Source organism: Ursus arctos, unplaced genomic scaffold (genome assembly GCF_023065955.2).
Source record: "Ursus arctos isolate Adak ecotype North America unplaced genomic scaffold, UrsArc2.0 scaffold_20, whole genome shotgun sequence".
NCBI lineage: Eukaryota > Metazoa > Chordata > Mammalia > Carnivora > Ursidae > Ursus > Ursus arctos.
Window position 1 is genome coordinate 24,390,240 of NW_026622875.1, and position 23,926 is coordinate 24,414,165.

At 36.8% G+C, this 23,926-nt stretch overlaps 1 protein-coding gene across 3 annotated transcripts in view; it reads right to left on the bottom strand.

Moving 5' to 3' along the window:
* ARMC8 (armadillo repeat containing 8) overlaps positions 1 to 23,926 on the bottom strand; it is a 103,885-nt gene that overhangs the window by 55,402 nt on the left and 24,557 nt on the right. For 2 of the 3 annotated variants that reach the window (XM_026497103.4, XM_026497106.4), the window contains exons 2-6: positions 17,876 to 17,952; positions 7,307 to 7,378; positions 6,409 to 6,551; positions 6,207 to 6,304; positions 2,760 to 2,852 (exon numbers count right to left, since the gene is read on the bottom strand). In XM_026497103.4, coding sequence (XP_026352888.1) covers positions 2,760 to 2,852; positions 6,207 to 6,304; positions 6,409 to 6,551; positions 7,307 to 7,378; positions 17,876 to 17,952 — 483 coding nt within the window. The remainder of the gene's footprint in view (positions 1 to 2,759; positions 2,853 to 6,206; positions 6,305 to 6,408; positions 6,552 to 7,306; positions 7,379 to 17,875; positions 17,953 to 23,926) is intronic. The other variant, XM_026497105.4, reaches the window with a different exon arrangement.

Sequence of the window (23,926 nt, forward strand, 5' to 3'; positions counted from 1 at the left end):
AGATGGGGTGCTGCCTCCACCCTTGCACCTCACAGCTCTTCCATCCCTGTATTTATCTCTGTTCCTCTGCTTTGAGGTGACCTAATATTAATAGATTGTTTTATATTCTTCAAGCCATCACATACCTATACAAATACATAAGTACATCCTTTCCCCTATTTTAACACGAATGGTAAAATACTACATATGTATGTGCTCTATGTACTATACATATACTGTACATATTGCTCTAAACCTTTTATTCCTTTACACTATTTCCCAGAAATCATTCATATGAGTACATGAAGAGTTTTCTTTTTTCTTTTTTGACCTTATTCTGCTGTATGGATAACCCACACTGGAGTACTACGGCTAGACATTTATATTGTTTTACAGTCTTAAAAGACTATTACAAACATCACTTCAATAAATATCCATGTGCATGCATCTTTAAGAGCTAGATCACTTATGGAATATCTGCACTGATGAAGTTATATTATGAAAAAGATCAAGCACAATGCAATTCATTTAACGTAACTTACAAGATATTGTAGTTTTTAATCCCTCAATTTCTTTGCCCCAGAGAATACAGGAAATAATTATTACAAAGAAGCTCTTCCTCCTCCTCTCTGTGGTTGTACACAGGATTGTGTAAAAACAATCGCAAGGAAGGGAATTGTTGGCTGAACCAACTAGAGAAGGAGCTATCATTTGATTCTTATCAAGTCTCTCTTGGACCTGGGCTAGTGAGACAACATCCACAGCGGGGGAAAGCAAATAATCCCTCAAGATTTTAAACTCCGAAAGACAGGTTTCAGAAGTTTGAGTAACCTGTTTAAGAAGTGGCAACAATTAAATATTACTGGCTCTTTTTATCTTTTTTTTTTTTTTCTTTTGCTCCTTAATAAATCAGGGAGAGAATTTCAAAGACATAAGAATTATATTAGTAGTTAAGTTTTAGGGGAGTCCAAAGGTATATGCCTATTTTTGACTGATCAGGGTTTGGCACCCCTGACCCTCGCATTGTCCAAGGGTCACTGTATATGCAAAGTTGTGAATGAGTCTAAAAATTCTATTATGAATCTTATTTTAAGCCTATATGTAAACTGAACAACATGAAAATAAAAGGTTTTTATAGTCGATAACTATACAGAGATCATCTGATCAGTTGTTTCCAAAGAGTAATGCTAGTAAATCAGTAGAAAAATTAATATTTATATTAGGCTATTGTCATTGGGTTTATAAATACTATAATATTTCCCAAGGTTTAGTTACACCTCAGAACACTTAAATTTGGTCATTTAATTACAGTGGCAAATGCTAATTACCAGGCTAAAAGAAAGCTGAGTTAAGGTGATTTTCTCTGATAACATCTTCAGTTCTGTTAGTGGCATGAGGGTGCCTATAAATTCTTGCTCAGCATAAGATTCTCTCCAGCAAAAGAACTAATGATTTAATGGTTTTCTTTTATCCATGATTTCAGCTAAAAAGCACTGAGAAGTTTTAAATGAGCAAGCCTCAAGGGATTCAGAAGTTTCTGATGAGTAATTCTAAAAGCTATTTGGGTAACTTCTGGAATGGGATTATTCAAACTTCTCATAATGTAACATAATAATAATTTGACATGTAGTAATTATAACTCCAGGTCCAATTTTTAGTGCCCCTTTGGGATTACTGTGGTTATAACTATTAGATCTGTGCTCTCAAGCACTTAGGTACAGATGCAGAAAGATTTTTAATGAGGCACAGGAGTTATGGAGTATCCTCCTTTACCTATCTGCCAGGGCTGGACTACAAGCCTTCATTTCACTGTTGGAAAATTCTACACCCTATTAAGTTCAGCTCATTTTTAGCAACGAATTGTAACAAAATTGTCATTTTTTCAAAGCCTTTCTTTGCCCACCTCAAAAGATTAAGGGGAGTGTTTGACATCCCTGGACCTATGAGTTGGCTTACACGCTGTCAAAGCAATCTGGGAAGAGAAACTTCAAAGATTTTTGAAAAAATCCTTAAATTCTAAATGTCTTAAATAGAACTGAATAGGCTGTGAAAGCCTGCGAGGATTTGCGAGGGAAGGGTTAAACAATTAAATTATAATGATACTTTTTCTGGAACCAAGTGATTTAATTTTCATTTATTTGGGCAACTGTTCTAAAATAGAACTGTTCTCTCATTTCTCCTTATACGAGATCACTTAAAACAATTTCCAACAATGAGAGTGTGGGGAAATAGTTATGATCACACACTGCTGGTAGGAATATAAAATGGTACAACCTCTATACCAGACAGTATGTGGTAAGATTACAAATGCACACATTCTTTGACTCAGCAATTTCATTTCTTATAAAATGTCTTACACAAGATACTTTTGCAGCATTGTTTTGTAAGACTGGAAACAAGGCAAATGTTCAACACTAGAGAATTGGTTAAACAAATTATTGTAGATCTATATTGTAAAATACTATATGGCTGTTGAAAAAAATTGAGGGAGGCTCCTTACTTACTGATATGGAATAGCTTTCAAGATATGTTAAGTGAAAAATGCAAGGTACAGAAACAGTATGTATGGAATGCTACCATTCGTGTCCAAAAAGGGGAAGGGGATGTATATATATAGGTTTGCTTATATATAAAAACAGGGGAGGGAAGAGGATAGACTATACATAGGTCTTCATAATTATATATGTACAGGTTATCTCTGGAAGGATACACAAAGAAGGCACATCTCCTGAGGGCATAGCAGATTTTACATTACAGAGAACATTTATTCTGGTTCTTACTTTACAGCAGTGTGAGAAGATCTGACAGATGTACTCCTGGGTGTAGCGGGACCTGCTAAGTAGCGCCATGAGGTGTGGTATCACCGTGGCATCCTGGAGTCGAAGGAAAAGAGAGCACAGCAACAAAGAACTTAGGCACTGTGAATACACCTAACAAACTATTTCCATTAACAGGTACATATACAAGCTTCTTAACTTAATCACAGTAAATCAAGTCTCTTTAAGGAACACAGCAAAACAAAAACAAGAGAGTCACCAAAATTGTTTACGTAAAGGATGAGGGGCTTCAATATTCATCCTCAACAACAAAATACAAGAATGGGAAATTCTCAGTTTCTCTCCCATAAACACCCTATATCCCTACAATACGACAAAATCACTTCAAAAGACTTGAAAGAAATCTGTTCTGAAACCAAAATGTGAACTAACAAGATATATAATAACAAATAGCCTATAAGGACGAATTATTGTATAAAAATAAAACTTGACGATTTCAATCTCTGAGATGTTGCAGTAACTATCAGTAACTAGTAAGGATCATAATGACTGTAGTAAGCTAATTTCAATCTTCACTAGACGATCTGTAAAATGTCAACTTCTCACTTAGAGCACGTTCTCTGGCTATTGCTGACACTTAGCAATATACAAGTTGGCGCAGAAGAGAGGAGAATCTGCCCAATCTGCTGCAGGGCTCTCCAAGAATCCCCTTCTTCTTAGGGTGCAAAGGGAATTAAAAGTTGAAAGGGTATTTGGTCTGAGCCACAGATGGAAAAGTAGACTTAAGCCTCTTAGTCAATGCTGTCAGAGTCCTGGAGCTATACCTCTCAAATACGAATGTGCATGCAAATTCCCAGGGTATAGTCATTATGTACAGATTCTGATTCTATAGGTTTGGAGTAGGATCTAAGCTTCCAGATGAGGCTGATGCTACGGGTCCATAGACCACACTTTAACAAAGGATAACAGAGGGCAAGGAAGGCAACTCAAGAGTACTACTGTTGGGATGAACAAGATTTGGGGTTTCCCTTAGAAAAAAAAGAATGTCCAAAATCTTTAAGAGCTAAGTGAGAAAACAGAAGGCAGTTGATTCCCTCTAAGTAGAATCTTTCCCTTTGCTTTTTAGTATAACCCTTTGTGTTATCACAAGCAGTTTAAAAACAAAATGAAAAATTCAGAAAACCCTAAAGAAAGTCAGGTACTAAATGTATAGAAAGAAAAGGAAGAGCGAAGATGAGAATGTCAAATACACGTCTATTTCATAGAGGGGGGAGGGGAAACAGTGATTCCATTGGCAGAAGACAGGGAAGCAGGTAGAGAACAGGCAACTGAAGGATGATATGAAAGCTTCTATTAAACTCCTGCAATTACTTCCACCTCCTTTCTTTCCTCCATTGCTCTCTCATCTTTCAGTTTTAACAGCTTCATCCCATTTCTTCACATCTGTCCCTTTTCTGCCAATTGTCTTATAGATCTACAGTTTATAGTTGATTGAACAAAGAACAGTTACATAATTTGCCCAAAGTCACACAACTGATTAACAGGATTTCAAACTAGACATCCTACCGTCTTCTAAGTGGACTGCCCTGTTTTCAGTTTAGTGCCTAAGTTGCTGGCTCTACACAATCCAACTCACAGACCGCAGTTAATTACACTAAAACACTACTTTCTGTCATCATCCCATCCAACACTCTTTACAGATTCAGCATTGTCTCTGAGGCATAAAACAGACATTGTCACTGTGGAAGTCACTTAATGTCCCTGGGTCTTAATTTTTCTTACGTAAAAAAGTTAAGTTGCTGTAGACTAGTCTTCCAAATTATGTACCATGAACCATTAGTGGGTCATAAAATCATTTTGGAGAGCAAGGAGAAAGGAGTTAAAACTGCTGGCCAGGACCAATTTCTCACTTACTGGGCTAGGGGTTGGAGAGTAATTTCTAGGGTAAAGACGACAGGTGACTGGTTTAATCTCTTTGTAAACATCACAATAGGACCTTCAGGGAAACAGACTGATATTTACTAGGAGAGTCCTTCTCTAAAGCTTTGAGGAGGACGTCCCCAATTTAGGACTGCTTACAGTAAACCAGTGGTCCTCAAAGAGCGGTCCATGGACCAGCAGCCTCTGAGTTACCTGGACACTTATTAGAAAAGCAAATTCTCAGGCCCTACCCCAGACTCACTGACCCAGACAGTCTGGCAGGAGGCTCCAGCAATCTGTCCTTAATAAACCCTCCAGCTAATTGTGGTCCATGGTCAATTCTGAGAACTGTCATAGTGTACAATACCAATTTATACGGCATGGCTCCCTGAAGAATACTGTACAAATCCCTGAGGTGTAAAATTGAGATGTTTCATAATTTAGAGCCCCCCTGTTGTGTAAAGTGACCCATGAACCTCACATTACAGACTTTATGTACCATTATGGGCCAGAGGAGCATGTATCTGATGTGGGAAGGATGGACTATGGAGCCTCATGACATGCCCCCCACCCCACTTCTGTTGCCTATGCTTCCTGATTGCTTATGCTCTTGAAATATTTGTAAAATGTGATTTTAGATAAGATCTCTGACTTATATATGTCCTACTGACACTGTGATTCTTTGTGTTGGCTCGAATCACAACCAGCATTTTTCTAAAAATGAGAAAGGATAGACTAAAAACCAGAGGGTATCACATTTATGGAATTGTTTTGTGAAGACTGTCTCAGGAATATTCTCTCTCCCACTCCCACACACACACAGGCATGCGCATATACAGTGTGGTGATGGAAAATGTACTTCTTATCGTGGACTGTAGATTGGAGTTTGAAAAATACTGGCCTGGATAATGTTAAGAAAGTCTCATGTAATCAACAGATTAAAAGGCCCCCTAGTATTCCCTAAGGTTTTTGAAAACTACTGAGTGACTCCAAAGATCTCTGGATTCTCTCACACGTATTCTCTGATTCTACCCTGGCAAGTAAGCCTCCTGCTAGCCATTTCTGGTTCACCTATTCCATTGAAACGAACACTGACACCCATCCCACATTAGACTATTCTACCCACTGCCCTGCATCCTCTCTCTTATACAGCTCTTTCCTAGAATGACCTCTTTCCTCTCCACTTCTCTAAATCTTATCCATTATACAAGACCTAGGTCAAATTCTCTGTAAAGCCTACTCTGCTGGATTTAACCTAAAGTGAGTATATTAAATATACTGCCTTAATTTGATATTAAGAGATCAAAATGGGTCTTTCTTTAAACAGTTTATAAATTCCTCAAGGTCTGATACTATCTTTCGCTTCTTTATAATACCTAGAACATCTGATAATTGCAAATTAGCAAGAACTGAAATACTTCTGGAGACTTTTCTATAATATATTTATGATGAGTTTTGAGATGCTGAGTAAAAGTAGAGGTATGCTGTTAGTGAAATGTAACTGATGATTCAAAAACTTCTAAAACTCACTGTATACAGTAGCTCCTCCGGAGTGACAGGACTGGTGAAGATGGTGCGCAAGCATCGGAGGCAAGCTTCAATGAACTTCAGGTCTGGAGACAGTAGTCCTATTAATAGAAAATAGACTTGAGACTCATCCTTTCAGTCTGTATTTTAAACACTGCAAGCTAATTCTAATTTTTACTTGTACAAAAATGACTTCCTTACATACCTTGCAGTAAGGCAGGGATAATATGGCAATCTAGAAGAGACTTGACATTGTTTTCAGTACCCATAGCAAGACTTCCCAATACCACTGCACATTCAGTTTTCAGCTCTGTACTTGAGGTTTCTTGCTGAAGCAAGTACAACAATCTAAAAAGAAGGAATTTGATAAACAGAGGAAACTAAAACAAACAGAAGTAAATTAGCTAAAAGTAATGTAACAGAAAAATGCTACCAATATACCCCATATGTGGGTATGCTAAAAATATGGCTGGTGAGCTCATAGACGGCTAGGAAATGATCACTTGTTTCTATCAGTTACTAATTTAATAAAGAAGTATTTGGGTAAAAAATCAAAAGAGACTGTCTTCATTTTGAGCAAAAGGACTATTATATATAATCTTAGAGTTTATCAGAACTATTAATCTGAAAGTTGTCCACACATAGACAAAGCAGCACCACAGTTCATCTTATCTGCCACTCCAGGATATGAAGACACAGACTACTCAATGCCAAGTACTGTCAGATCTTAAATTTAGACTAGAAAGGGGCCTGGACTATCCAGACGTATGGTTCAGAGATCACAGAGGTTTACCCAAGAGAGAACTTTCAGAGTCAGACTGATGTATATCATCTATCTACCCAACACATCCTTTTATTGCAGGTTCAATGATCTTCCTGAATTTCCAAAAAGTATTAATACATTTGCTTCATATTCCATTCTCTGGTACTTAAAAATTTCTAAAGAGATGCTTCATGTATTTCAAAGCATTTATTTTAAAAATTAAGAGGCTTTCAAAAATAGGATATCTAATACAGAAAAAAGATGGGTCTTACGGATGAGAATGAGAAATACATTAGAAACTCAGTATGAATATCAGAAAAGTGACTGATAGCAAACATACCTTGGAACAGCTCCTAAAACAATGAGATTGGCTTTCTGCTTGTTGTTTCCAATTACAGCATTTTTCATGTCTCTGAATTCAGGGGAAGAGAAAAGGGTAAGGTATATTGAGACATCACAGAAAAATCAGTAATCAATTCATTCCACTTTATCTTTATTATGCAACATCTTGGATTGACAAATATAGAAGTTAGTGACAAAGTCAAATCCACCTGAGTACCAAAGAAAAGGAACAGAGATAGGTGCTGAATGAGCCTAGAGGCTGTAAAATAGGACAGTGTGGGAGTGGGGAAAGTGGGAGATAACCCGAGTACTCATAAAAGACTTCCAATACAAAGCATATTGAGTTCTTCAGAAAAGGCCCACACAATGTATCTGACCTTGTTTCAGGGATCATGACTTTGTTCCTTTCTCTTTTTCTGACTTCCTAGCACTGAATATTTCTTATGATTCCATTTTATCTCCTTTATTGCCTTATTAGCTGTGCCTCTTTGGGTTTTGTTTTATTGTTTTTTAGCAGCTGTTTTACAATTTACAATATGTATCTTTTAACTTATCACAGTCAGTCTTCAAGGGATAGCATCTCATTTCATTTGTATTTTAAGAGTCTTGCAAGCATATACTTCCATTTCTCTGTCAATTCTTTCTATTACTGTCATACGTATTTTATTTTTCAACTGATTAGAAATAACAATATACTGTTACTATTTTTTTACTTAAGCAGACAATTACCTTTTAAAGAGATTAAAAAAATAAGAAAAAAAATCTTTTTTATTTCTCACATATTCACCAGTATTTTTTATTCTAGCTATACTTAGATTTTTACTTCATCAGGAGTAAAACTCTATTCTACATGAAAAGTATCTCTATGAATGACCAATTGGTTCACAAACACTGATTAGTCCAAAGGACAGGTGGAAAAAAAATAAATGGCTCAAAATAAACCTAGTACTACTAAAATTTTAATAAAAAATACTTACCTAATTGGTCAGTAGTGCTACCTTAATATAAAACACTAGAATACTATGTGATTCTATATAGTGTGGTTCTCAAAGTGGGGAAGAGAGCATTAAAGCACCATAGGGGCACTTCTGAAGTTTATGAGGGTGTCTGGAAATTTCTGGCCACAGTTTTACTATTAGAAAGCATTTTTTTTACAGTTTGAAAGAAAACTGTATTTTTCAGTATTGCATCTGGCCCTGTAAATAAAAAGGAAATTATTCATTATACATTATTCATTCTTACACTTTTTACTAGAAGTTATTTCGTTTTGGAAAATCAGACCAGCACAGGGGCCACTCCCAGTACTGGAGTTATGGATACCAAACATTTACATACGGAAACATTATAAATTATCTTTTCTAAAAGTTCTTCCTTATAAGCAGGGAAGACATTATATTATTTTTGGAGTTATGTATATGAGGAGTTATATTATTATAGATTTAATTTCAGGATAGTACAGTGGTCATTAAGAAATACTTATAGAGGGGAGTCAGGTCTGACTGTGTTAAGGCCATCGCTATATAGCCTCAAAGTTCTTAGCTCACACACTTCTTTCATATCCCAAAATAAGTTCCCCTACATTCTCACCCAGCATCTCTTTTGACTCTTTTAGGTGGCAGCGGTCTAATGTATAGAGGAAATTTTTTGCCAACTTTGAAACTTAGAATCCTAAAAAATTCTATAATTGGCAAACCATGATCTTATAGAAAAAGAGAGTATAAAACAGAAGGAGAAAAAGTTACTTTTAAAAATCAACAACTAAATGTTATAGTCAGCACGTGTTTCTAATACCAACCAAATTCACTGCCATTAAAAACCCTGGTAATAATTTTAATACCCTTTCTCCTTAATTACCTTCTTCAATTATAGCAGAAAAATACTGCTATGATGCAGTGATCTGCTGAAAGCTGATTCTCGCCACAAGGTTTTGAATGGCATTTTCACAAGTTTTGAGCCAAACACTATTGGTCTAGTCTTCCAGTAGCTCAGTGGAGCTGAGGGTAGGAGTATTTTTTTCAGGGCCTGATCTAGTTCTCTATGTAAACTATCACTCAGATCTTCCACATGGTTCATAGGGGATAAGTAGGAGGGGACTTTCGTTTATGGGGACTTAGCTGAAAACTAGGGTTTTAACCAAGTTCTGATAGACAACTATAAAATTATGTGATATCAAAGCCTCATTTAGCAAAGCACAATAGGTGAGACTATACATCTAGGCTTCTGTTTCCTTATAAGGGCTTACTTCCCAATCATTAGCTTATAGACCCTAACTTAGCAGTTTGCCATTTAGTTTCATCTTCTTTCCTTCTCTTCATGTGTTCTGTCTATACTACTGTTAGCACATCCATTTGTCCAGCAGCTATCAATTGAGAGTCTATTTTGTGCCATGTGCCATTCTGGATACTCTCTCTATTCTGCAACTCCCAACAGGAACGTTTCCCCAGATCTCTCTCCATTCTTCCTAAACTAAGCAGAAATGAGGTGTCCCCATATTACCTTATAAACACGTTCCAAATATCTGAAGCCACGCAAAAGTAAATGTTTTTATAGACAAAAACAAACAAAAACCCCTCCAAAACCAATTTTCCAGTTCTCTTAATAGTTTGCAAAAAAGACATGAAGGAGGCAATTGGTAGTTATAGAGTAAATGCAGACCGAAGAGAATTAATAAAATGGACCAATGTCTAAAGAAAGTAATTCTTTCTGTGGCTCTAATAAATAAAATATACTTGTGTTACATAAGGAAGAAGAGACGTTAACACCCAGCAAATAAATTCTATTCAGTTGTTACTATAAAGGGATGCTAGAAGATAATTTCTATGAAACAGTTACAACCGAAAGAGATAATAATCATCACATACACCCATCTTTAGCAGATCTAAATATGGTACAGGATTCAATTTCAGAGACAGCCAGAGTGGAGCTATTCTCTCTCTCTCTCATTTCCTTATCCCCTCCTCCCCATACTTATCCCTGGCTAACTTTACTCATCTTTCAGATCTGACCTTAGATAATAATTTCACTTCCTCCAGGAAGCTTGCCCTGACTACTCCCAGGTCTGGGTTCGGTGTCCCAGCTTGCTGCCCTCTATCATAGCACACTCATTACTTTGTTAGGATAGAAGTCTATTTCCTCTTGAGAGGAAAGAAAGCCAGTCTGACCTGAAAATATCAGAGAACTTACTATCAATGGATCACAAAATGTACCATATAGAAATCTATACTTTTGTAAAATACAAACTCCCAACTATCATCCAAGATAGGGCACAACGAAATTATGCAAAACTTATATATTGTTTTGAAGTTTACAAAGCATTCCATACCCATTACTTTATGTAATCTACATCACAACCTTGAGTAATATTAACCCCATTTTACTGATAAGGAAGCTAAGACTCAGATTCAGGGCTTTTCTCAGAGCTCCACATTAAATGACAGAGCCAGTTTCAACCCATGTCTTTTGTGCCAAGTGTTTTTTCCATTACCTCCAGCATACCAGGCATTCAGAACAAACTGATCAAAAAGAAGTGAGCTAACATATTTCCTTTTTCCTCCAATGTTTCAATTTTACATTTTTACACAAAATGAAAAAGCATTTCTAACTTTCAATTAAAGACATCCTTTTCCCAGTAGATCAAAGAAATTTATCTCATATCTACCAAATTTAATGTTAGAGGGAAAAAATACCCTACTTTTATACTCCTGAAATTCAACAATTAAGTTTTGAGCTCAGCACTGTGTTAGGCTCTATGAAGGATACAAAAGCATCCCATAATGGGATGCTTGAAGAGTTTACAATCTCCTTGAGGAGATAAAAATAACACTAGCAATGTAAGGTAGTGCTATATCATAAATCGAGTGCTTAGTGGCTGAGACAAGTAGATGATCAAACAAGCTTAACAGGTTTTGAAGCAATGGTAGGAACTAAATGAACCTTAGAAAATGGCCACGATTTGGACAGTGAATGGGAAGGGCAAATGGAAAAGCCATTCACAGAAGACAATACTGGAAATGAATACATCATGTTTCTGGGGCAGGAACAGGAGCCTGGATTGAAAAGAAGTGTCCCTTTAAGGTGGGAACATTAAGCAGAGCATAAAGAAAAGTGATAGGAAGAAGAGACAAACTAAAGGGGAATGGATTAAGGAGTAATCATGTTTCCATCAGAAAAAGGATATGAAGGAAGCAGTGACTAAGGAAGATAAAATGAATATGGGATGGACGGAAATGCAGAGAATACTAGCGTCAAGAGAGGTAATTAAATGGCTGATGGCCTTCCTCTCTTGCCCTGGGGTTATGATTATCATAGCACTCACTAACCAAACTATAGTGGACTATCTAGCTATCTGAGTCCTTCATTAGACTTTTGGATCCTCCAGAGCAGTGACTACATTATTCATTCTTACATACTCTCATCCCATCACAATGCCCAGCACGTGGTAGGCACTCAATGAGTGTTTGTTGAAGGAATTATGCAATCCATCCAGGTCTCTGGTTATGTGAGACTGACTAGGATGGCAGCCACAGGAATCACTAATACAGAAGACATTTTGAGGAAGCAGTTAACAAGATGATTTGATGGGTACAGAAAATATGTGACATGTCTTAAGTGACTACTTCAAGTCTAAGTTCCTGGATGCAGAGAACACTAGGAAGCTTAGAAAACAAATCCCTTAACAAGACAAGGATCTATCTTGATTTTGGACACAATGAATAATCTTCCAAGTAAGATAAAAATACCCAGGTAGAAAAGCTAAAAAGTAAGCCTTGAGGATATCCCACTCTTTGAGGATGGGAGAAGAAGCCAATATTAAGATGTTAAAAAGATGAATTTGCCACAGAACATTCTCAGCTAAAATCTAGCTAGAAACTTTTATTTGTCCACTTATAAATGGACTCAGGAGGCATCTACTTTTACACGGAGGCTAACCTTTCTACTTCCTTTCTTTACTTTGAAAGAAATTAATTTTCAGCGTGGTAGAGAAAAAGACTCAAATATTAAACCAACATGTACAGTGCCTACCAGAACTTATATCTAAATTAGAGTATTGGGATGGTGATCAAAACCGAGAGAGAAAGTTGAGGCGCCTGGGTGACTCAGTTGGTTAAGCATCTGACTCTTGATTTCGGCTCAGGTCATGATCTCAAGGTTGTGAGATTGAACCCTGTGTTGGGCTCCACACTGGGCAAGAAGCCTGCTTAAGATTCTCTCTCTCCCTCATCCTCTGCCCCTCTACCCACCTCTCTCTTTAAAAAATTAAAATTAAAATTAAAACCAAGAAAGTAAACACTGCACTTTAAAATTAAAACAACAGAAAATTTTTTTTTAAAGAACTGGGATCTAGACCTGCTGGAGAAATAGTTTCAATCAGTCAAAACAGCATAAATTTTAAATAAAAACCTACTATCTAAATCCAGAAAATTATCTTTAAGAACACGGAAGGCTGTAGCCACAAGCTAAAGATCATTTTGAACCAGTATTACTTTTCACTTACCTGAAAAGCTCCTGTTTAGAATATTGTTCAGTCCTTGGTCTAATTGATGTGAAGTAGCCAAAAAATACACTGGATACTGAAAAACTACAACCTGAGTATAAAGTTTGACCTACTGAAAACTCACTGGTCCTAAGACATCCATAAAATAAGGAGAAAATTTACATCTGTGGGTAGCTAGAATACGGCAACATGGTAAACAACTTATAAAATAATCTGGACTTGGAAAATACAAACATACTCACTGCTCTGTCCCTGTAATTGTAATTAATTATGATGCCTTTTTGGAGAATGTAACATCCAAACATCCAAGTATAATAAGCTTTCTGCTATCCAGCATGGTTAGGGAGTGAGATATGCTCATATTCTAATTAAAGTTAACCACTGCCACATGTAAACTGCCAACTGTAAAAGAATTAGATAATGGTGACCTATTATCCAAACCGAAGCCACTTTTATGATAAGGCTTTGATCCAGGAGGCACTTGAGAAATTTATAGTGAACTTCCCATTTCAAGTCCACTGAGGCATGAATTGTGCACCCACTATAAGTGTAAGTTGAACAGAACTGAGAATTGACGATAACTTATTTCTTTTTAATAAACAAGTTATCCTGTTGGAATGTATGTGGTGTTAGATACAGTTTCAGTTTGTATAAATACTAGCTCAGAAATATATTTTTTTGTTTTATCAACGTATGATTACAAATCACCTTACATTCTCCAAAAATGAAGAGTACAATACAGGAATTGCATTAAAACAAATGCCGAAGTATTTTAGAGCACATTAATAAATATTTTTAATACATGTAATCATTCCAAAGAACAAAAATGTTACATTGTAATATGGCAGCATACATTTACACGTTCTACAAATATGACAAGATACACACACACACACACATGCATACAAATATACAGCTATTCTTGATATTCAAAGTTAATACAACATACAAACAGCTTATCTATCTGTGCGTGAAACTATGTCAATATGATCTAATAATTTTTGGAAAAGCTTGCCACCCTTTTAAACAGACTGAATTGTCTCAGAATACACAGGTTTAAATAAGTAAGACTCAGAGTCACTCCATTTCATTTGGTATATGGTAATCTTTATTTATGCTTATCTGTAACACTTTTAAAAGTAACTGATAGGATTATTTCTTTTGAATTATTCTAAAAAATTATCCTTTAATTTAAAATTTCTCAAAATTCAAAGCCTTCATTTTATGAAAGCTCATATCTTTAGTTCATGCAAGAAAAATGGAACCTGTCTATGATCTACTAAAACCAGAGATATATAATTTCTTGGAACCAAAAAAATCAAGTAATCATTACCAAAATAAACTTATATCATCAGTACATTAAAATACTTCAGAAAATAATTTTTAGAAGTAGATACTTGGTGAAAATCACCCAACAATACTACAGTACCCTCAACTGCCTGCCCAAGTTTACCAAGAGATCCAGTCTAGTTTTCTAGTTGTACTCAACTTGGAAACTACAAAGCCAGCCACATTGACTCGTATCATCTTTTGCCCTTCAACACACAGCCACACAGGGATATCTGCTGATCTTTTCCTGGAGAATCACTAATGTAAAAACCAGATCAGGTGCTCTAACTTATTAGATATGTTTAAAAAAAAAAAAACAACCCACAGTATTAAGCAGCTTTGACTTTATCTACATAAACAGCTGAATAGTTATCCTTCTTCAACTAGGAGATTTAACATGGTTGACCTAATACACTAGTAACTTCACCAAAAAATATCCTGTAACTGTTTAAGGTAATATACAGATCTCCATGCTAGAGGAAGCTCAGAATTTGCAATGTAGTGTAGTTTATTTGATACAGCTACTCTGTTTCAATTGCAAAGGCTATAATTCATGACCTACATAACTGACCTCCATGTTTTCTCTGTTCCTATCTTACTTAACGATCTTCTATTCAGTTATGTATTTGAAACTTTGCTCTTTTAGGATCTGATTCTGTATTCAAACCTTTGATACAATAGGATCATTTAAAGTTATACTAAATATTGTACTACTAAAAAAACAGTTATTTCTAGAGAACTCCTCATTCTTCAACAATTAAAATGAAGCACTTCTGTTGCTTAATAGTATTTTTCAACAAGGGCACATTCACTATGTAAAATGGTCCTTTATGACATGGGTTAGCTATAAAGAAGTTCCCTATATGTATAGGTAGGACTATGGCTCTACCACAGCTCCGTAGATTATAGACCATGATGAGAAGTCTTTACCTGCCTTTAATTTCTTCAATTTTGTTCTTCCTGTTGTTATGTTTTATGTTCACAATCCTTATTAAGAAAAATCAAGCTTATAGCTAGAAAAATGATAAAACTCTGGTAGTCTCATAGCTAAAGCTAGTTGTTAATTTTTATACTCTGTGGCTACTTCCCTTCTACCTACCTATTTTAGTCTAGTAATGGTCTATGATTCAATGGTGGCTGTGTAATGTGTATAAAAGAGGAAAAAAATGGTCAACTCTCTTTTCCTAAACCTCATTTTGGTTCCTCCTTTCCTCTATCAATACTGTATTATTCTAGTACTAGACAAGGTTACTTAAGAATAAAATGTTAAAAATATAGTTCACTTTTTCTCTTGACTATGTATAATTAATTTTCAGACAGTGACAAAGTTTAGGAAAATAGTAAGTCAGAAAGAATAAACTTTTCTCTCTGGGGAAAAGGACACTTTATCAAATCACCCTATACATATTCATATAAGGCTAGCTCTATTCTGACATAAAGTAAAAACACTTGGGGTGATCTGTGCCTTCCCAATTTTAAACAGATTTTACTATTGTAAGTAGCATTCACGTTTATATGTTATCACTTGCATTCTCGTCTGAAGATTTCTAGCCCCTCTCCCTCATCTCCATCAGTTTGAACTGTTTCCGTTTGAGATTTTTTGTTTTTCTTTCTCTTCTTTGTAAAGAATCATCTTATTTTCAAAGTTGTTTTAAATTAGGGTCAATAATGATAAAGCACTTCAGTGCCAATCTGTGGTTATCAACATACCAGGCACTGGATTTTATATTTCTGACTTAATTTTTACAACTTGGCAAGACGGGCATATTACTTTCCCTTTACAAATGAGGAAGTTGAGGCTCAAGGATATTAAATAACTTGCTCCAGCACAGAGCTAGGAAAGGCCTCCAGTAGGAAATGTCAGAACCAAGAATTCAACCTCTTGTTGTCCAACTCCGAAGCCCATACTCCTTGTACTCCACCATGCCTCTGCAAAAATCTTGCTAATCTGTCTTAGCTAACAGTTTAGTGTCCTAGACTTGATAACTTTTTAAAGAGGTGCTAAGGCCATCAAACTCCATCTTAGCTGATTCGTTATAATATACTCTTCCCACTATTTTTTATGCCTTATTTATCAACTTTCAAGAAGCTACAGTGTTCTTCAGGAAATGACAAATTTCACAGTGGCAAGTAATACCTGAATTAGCTACTCATTTCTGATACAAGTCAAGATAAAAGTCTTTCACACAGAAATCTTGATAGACAAAATTAGCTTTTCTCCTGAACAACCACACTAGCAATCATAATAAAAATAAATGATACAGCATCATCTCTGTCATTCATGGAACTACTTAATGGGTCTGGCATTTTCAGCTAAACTACTTATTGAACAATCCTAAATGATATTGAGGATCACTAATACACAAAACTGTCTGGCTGTGTGTGGGAAGTGTCTGCCTAAGGAGGAGTGTTAATGAAAACTATCCCCACAGCTAATTTCTGTGTGTAGGTACAACCCAAACTGATTTATTTAACAAATGGATTTAAGACCACTTTTTCTGCTAATAATCAAACTAGACTACAAAGGGACTGATTAAATCATTACAAAGTCTCCTAGTGAAGGGAACAAAGGCAAAGTCAACATAATGAGAAAACAAGAACTGTAATCTCCTGTTTCTGTAAACTGAGAAAATGTGAAATAAGGTATCGAGTATGCCAGGTGGGTCTACATCCAACTCTCACCTTCTTTTCCAGCTCAATTTGAATAGTCAAGCAGCCTTACTCACTTTTATCTTGCTTCCACCCTATAAATCCACATCCCCAAGACATGCCTTATACAATGCGCTTTTTTGGGGGGGGGTGAGGGGAGTGGTTTGAATAAGAATTACAATCTGTAGATACTTTATAAACAAAGCATCCTCACCTTGCCATGACGGGGCAAAAGTTAAACTGGAAAGTACTATTTGGCTTATGACGATAACAGGGTAAGAGAAGAATAAAGGGACTCATGTGTGCCCTCACTGCTATACCAAACATCCCGACCCTTTTTTGTTCCTTCCGTCCTCTGACACAGTTCAGGCCTGTGGGCACTTCATATCTGCCAACCCTAAGAGGAGTCTTAGGCTAGATCTTCTTCCCCAGAAGTCATGTGTCGAGAGCATGATAATCTGCTCTTAGGATAGAGAATTCATCTTTCAATCATTTGCAATCTTATCACACTTATCTGACTTAAGTTTTTAAAAGTATTATCACCTCGGGTATGTTGCTTAAAAATGTTTCCTCTCATTAAACACTATGGAATTTTGGAGGAAAAAAGTGGGCATTCAGATTATCAAGAGTTTAAATTTCCAATGACTGCTTTCTGAACTCTGAGATTTAAAACATCAGATGTTTCAAGCCTTACAGCCAGTGAGTTAACCAAAAACAAAATAAAAGAGAAAAACCCTACTGATTTTTTTCCCACCCCTTTCCAATTATAAAAGATTATCAATTTTATTCCCTTGCTTTTGTTGGATATAAAAGTCACAAAAGCGTTCTCCAAAAACATGTTTTAAAATGGTAAAAAAAAGTATTCTACAAAAAAGTAAGTTAACTATGTCCGTGTACAACTATCAGACAACTCTTTACGGTACAATATTAAGTCATGAATGTCAAAGGATCTTCCTAAAACAGAAGAAAAAAGTTTTAACCCTACATTTTCAGAATTATATTTGGCAAATTCAAACACAAAACCAAACAAGACTAAAAAAACAAAACAAAACAAAAAGATAGACTTTGATAGACTCTTAAATACATACTACTTACATGACACCTTGTAGAACTTTCTGGGGATCAGGGTCAAATAGCCTGTCAACATAGTGGCGACTGCTAGCTGTTACTTCCTAGAAAGTAGGGGGAAAAATTATGACATCTGAAGCCATGCAAATCACAAATTCACAGCATCACCCACAACATCAAATAGCTATTTAATCTAATTTAAGGCAGATGTATTAGAATGTCTATAAAATACTTACTATAGTAAACCATTCTAAGAAAAGCCTGTGACAAGATAAATAATAAGATGGGGAAGAAAGAAAATACCACATTCTCACTAAAACCGTAACTAGACAGTGGGATCTTTGTGGTGAGCCTTGCAAGCTTTGCCAACAGAAGAACTGGGCATAAGTGTTAAGAAGCAAGGTAAATTTCTTAATCAACTGTTGGATGTCACCTTCATATGAACAACACATAGGAATGTTGCTTGTTTAGTACCCACTAGAGGGAGAGAAAATCTGACTCTCAGCAAGGAAAAAAGGGAAAGCACTTCATAAAAAGTTCAAGAGGGGTAGTCCACATGCAAGAGGGAGACTTTCAGACTGATGCAGAGAAGCCACAATGATAGGAAGCAGACATATGTAAACATAAAAACTAAAGTAAATGAGTTGTTATGCTTTCTGTGAGGGAAAAGCAATTAAGAATTAGATTTTGGGGTGCCTGGGTTAAGCATCCGACTCTTGATTTTGGCTCAGGTCATGATCTCAGGGTCCTGGGATCAAGTGTGCTGCACTCCGTGCCAAGTGGGGAGTGTGCTTGAGATTCCTCCTCTCCCTCTTCCCCACAAATAAATAAATAAATCTTTTAAAAAGAGAGAGATTTATCAAGTCCAACAAAGTTACCTATTCTGAAGTGGCTGAGGCTACATAGAAGGGGGAGAGTTAGAACATAAAGAGCAAAGGGAGACACCTCCTTTTATTTGTATTGTGGAGTTTCCTCTGTTATGTTATTTCTTACAATACTTATTGCGGGGGTAATATTTTTTATAATTAATTCTCATTACTTTTTTTTTTTTTTAAGATTTTCTTTTAGTAAGTAATCTCTACACCCAAGGTGGGGCTCAAACTCACAACCCTAAAGTCAAGTTGCATGCTCTACCAACTGAACCAGCCAGGCGCCCCATTTTTTAAAACAAAGAACATATGTTTAAGAACTGTAGAAAAAGAATTTTTGTCCCTTCTGTTTCTTTCTGATGCCTGCTGAAATGTGCTCATGTACTGCCACCCATTTGCAATGAATTAGCATCAAGTGGAAGAAATACTGTTCCAGTTTACCCAGAACCCTGATCAGAAACAGTTAATTGACAAGACACAGTGTCAGCTTAAGATTCTGAGTCACCAAAAGTATCTCTGGAGAAAAAGTGCATAAACTCTAATTTTCTGATAATAGAATTAATTCAAAATCAAAATATTTTTTCCTATTATGAGCTTGCTACCAAGATATCTTCATAGGCAACCCAAATACCTACTTTAAGTGTGCACTCCATTTATAAAGAACAAACAGGGGCAGCAAACAAGCAAAACTGATAGAAATACTTGTGCCCAACAGGGTACCATTGAAGTACCTGATAATAGGATTTGTTTTACTCAAAATAACAGAACCACAGAGTTAGAAGGACTCTTAATAAGTATTTGTCCCCATCCCTAGGGCACCTGGGTGGCTCAGTCCATTGAGCGTCTGTCTGCCTTCGGCTCAGGTCATGATCCCACGGTCCTGGGACTGAGACCGGTGTTGGGCTCTCTGCTCAGCGGGGAGTCTGCTTCTCCCTCTCCCTCTGCCTTTCCGCCTGCTTTTACGTGCTCTCTCTCAAATACACACAAAAATAAAATCTTTAAAAAAAAAAAAAGTTTCGTAATCAAAAAAAAAAAATTATCCCAATCCCTTAGTTAACAAATGAGGGATGGGGGCGCCTGGGTGGCACAGCGGTTAAGCATCTGCCTTCGGCTCAGGGCGTGATCCCAGTGTAATGGGATCGAGTCCCACATCAGGCTCCTCCACTATGAGCCTGCTTCTTCCTCTCCCACTCCCCCTGCTTGTGTTCCCTCTCTCGCTGGCTGTCTCTATCTCTATCAAATAAAAAAAAAAAAAAAACAAAAAAAAACAAATGAGGGATGGATCTATACCCTGATGCCAGATTGTCAAAGTTTAAGTTGGGATGCAAACAACTATACAAATACATCAAGAAATAATATATCAAGAGCAAAATCTAGAGTAAAACTGAAAACAATATTCCTGTAATACAAACAGAGGAGTTTCATCACTCCATTTGAATACATCTGCTTCTCTGGCTTTCCAACATAGTAAGTTCTTCTGAGTACCTCAGACCCTCAGACTCCCTTCCATCTAGGGATTGATCTTGGATTTTAGTGTTCCTCTTCACATACTTTCTCACAGCTCTGCATCTCTTGCCTCTCAGTGTGGTTTAGAAAAAGACACTTGGGTTTAAGACCTGTATCTTAAACAACATAAGTTTCGCTCATTAACAGCAACTCTCTTTACTGCTCTATATCTGGTTCATTCAATTTTACGAGCACTGAGTACCTACTACATGCAAGGCACTGACGAAGGCATTAAAGATTTCTAAATGAGTAAGGCACAGTCCCTGTTCTCAAGAATTAATTTTCTATTGTAATTATGCTTATGTATTTATGTTCCCTACTAGAATACAAAACAGAAGTATACACACATACAGGCAGCACTGCCGAGAGGGAGTTAATAAACTAGGAGAATCAGCGATGAAGACTCCTTAGAGGAGTTAGTTTTGGAAAACAAATAAGAGTGCACGAGACAGGACAAGGAAGAATCAGTGTCCCAATCACAGCCATAGCACACGTGAAGCCAACATACATATATCATCAGCAAGTATATACCAGTTGCTAGCACTGAGAAAGAAGGGAGTGTAGATGCCATCCAGAATATAAAACACAAAAGGCTAACCAATACGTGGCCCATAATTGGAGTACAGATTGTCTTTTGGTCAAAGTTCTATGCTAGGTACCAAAGAAGATACAAAAGGATATTACGGCAGAACTTTGCATTTAAGGAGCTTACAATCTGTAAGGGGGTCAAATCATGTATACACACACACACACACACACACACACACAAAACAATCCTCTGAGCTGCCTACGTAGCAGCGAGCTGTGGGGATATAGTCACTTACTCAATTTTACTCTACACTTTGGCCTAACATATTCATTGATTTGTCTATATGGGACAGTTCTTATATCTCACTGCTTCCCTTTGTAGATCAGGTCACCTCTCCCCTCGTCTCTCTTCTTTCAAAAGGCAACCTGGAAATGTAAGAATTTGAGACAGAAGGCAAATGGTATAGATATTAAACAAACTGGTCAGGGAAAGCTTCTCTAAGATGGTGACATTTGAGCAAAGACCTGAAGAAGATGAAAGAGGAAGTCATGCAGCCACCTGGGGGCAAAGCTTTTTAAGCAAAGAGAACACCAAATGCAAAGGCTCTGAAATGGGAAGTGTCTGCTGCGATCAAAGAACAGGGGGCCATTACAGTTGGTGCAGAATGAGTGTACAAGAAAGCAACAGAAGAGAAGGTCAGAGGGGCCAGATGTAAACAGCTACATTGTCTAATATGATAGCCACTGGCCTCATGTGGCTTTGAGCATTTGAAAGCTAAGAACTGAATTTTAAATTTTTTTAACTTTAATTAATATTTTAAATTTAAAAACCAAGACTGGATTCAGTTAGTAGAAAACCTTTAAGAATGTTCAGAATTACTTAGGTATGTACATCTACTTGTTCAACTGTAAATTTTATGAAACCTAAATGCCAATCAAGTATTTCCAATCAAAATTCGGCATCCAAATTGTATAAAATACACACCAGATTTTGAAGACTTATTATAAAAAAGTAAAATAATTCAATAAATAACTCCTTATATTGATTATTGTTGGAATAACGTTTCAATATATTGGTTTAAGTTGGATATATTAAGATTTATCTTATGTTTCCTTTTTACGTTTACAGCATGGCTGCTAGAAATTTTAAAATTACATGCGTAGCTTGCATTATTTTTCCATTGGGCAGGGCTGGTATAGGCCCCTGTTGGTCATCGCAAGGATTTTGCATTTTATGGTTTAAGTTGGGAAGCCATTACAGTTTTGGGAAAAGAGAGACATGAACTGACTTGTTTTAAAAGGATCACTCTGGTTACATTCTTAGAACAGACAAATATATGGAGGGGCTAGATGACAAAAGCAGGAAGACTAGGTAGGAGGCTGTTTCAATATCAGAAATGCCGTCATTTCAGAGATGATGCCAGCCTGGACTAGGACATGAGTTTTGAAGGTAATAAAATTCACTGATTCCAGATAAATGCTGAAGTTGAAATGACTGTCAGATTGGATATGCTGTCACAATAGATGTAGGGTGTGAAAGAAGAGAGGAGCCAAGGATAACACTTAAGGTTTTAGCCTCAGTATCTAGAAAAATGAGTTGTCAGTTAATGAGATGAGGACGACTGTCAGTGATGCAGGTTTGAGTATTTTATTAGCCATCCAAGTGAGAATGTCAAGTTGGCAGTTGGATATATGAATCTGGAGTTCAGTTGTGGGCTAGATATACAAATCAGGGAATTGTCAGCATGTGAATAAGTTCACTAATGGAGTTCACTTTACCATGGATAAAGCAAGGCCAGAAGACTGAAAACTGGAGCACTTGGATCAAGCAGAATTCCAAGAAGCCAAAGGAGAGACTGTTTCAAGTAAACATTCCAAATATGTATAGCATAAGATGATGACTAGGGCCTGATACAGAAATAAGGAAGTCATCAGCAACCTTGACAATAACAGTATGCGCAGAGTGGTGAAGCCAATGCCTGCCTGAAGAGGACAGAGAGAACGGGAAAAGAGGAATTAGAGAAAGTAAGTACGAACAACTCTTCCAAGGAGTTTCATTTTGGAAAGGAGAATGAAGAAACAGAGTAGTACCTAGAGGGAGAAGTGGAGTCAGGAGAGCATTTTTTAAAAGATGGACTAAATTAGAGCACACTTGTTTACTGATGGAAATTTTTTTAACAGAGAAAAAACATGCTTCATTGGGGCAGAGGGAGAACTTTTGGAACAATGTTTATGAATAATTGAGAGGGAACAGGATTTTCTGGCCAAGTAGAACACAAAAAGTGCAATAACTAGAGAGAATTAAGTAGATGGATATGGCAGTGAGCACCTGTGGACACGGTCTGTGATTACTCCTATTTTTAGAGAGTAAAAAAATGGTGAGGGTGGGTGGGGAGGTGGGTGGTTTAAAGAAAGGAGGAAGATGATGACACTGAATGGGCCAAGAAAACATACAAGGACTGCCTGACAGCACTAGCCCTCTTGAGGTTCATGGTTATGAATTTAAAGTATGACCAGTCAGCATGGCTGTGTTTTTCCTCAGCAACATTAAAATATACAGAAGGCATGAAAAAAAGAGTTGGATTTAACCAGAGTTGGAATTTCACAACACAAGGATGACAAAGCTAGGGGAAGGGGTCAGCTCAGTTGAGGGTATATGCAAAGTTGTAATTATAATGATGGACCTATTAAAAGCCAGCGAAAAAGTGGTAGTATTAATAGACTGCAGATAACAGATGGACTGAAGAAGGATTATTGATATTGGGGCAGTAGAAGGAGTGGCTTGGAAGGACAGAAGGTGGTGGGTAGGATATCTGAAAATGAGATTATGGAGGAACTTTAGTTACTGGTAAGGTCAAAGTCTAGGAAATAACCATGGGTACAAGTACCTCAAGGCAGGATGAAGGATATGATCATTGGGGAAGCCTTCAGTTTAAGAAAAATTATCGGGGTGCCTGGGTGGCTCAGTTAGTTAAGCATCTGCCTTCAACTCAGGTCATGATCCCAGGGTCCTGGGATTGAGCCTCACATCGTTGGGCTCCCTGCTCAGTGAGGACCCTGCTTCTCCCTCTCCCTGCCACTCCCCCTGCTTATGCGTGCTCGCTCTCTCTCTCTCTGACAAATAAATAAAATCTTTAAAAAAAGAATAACTGTCTACATATGCAATGAAATTTCC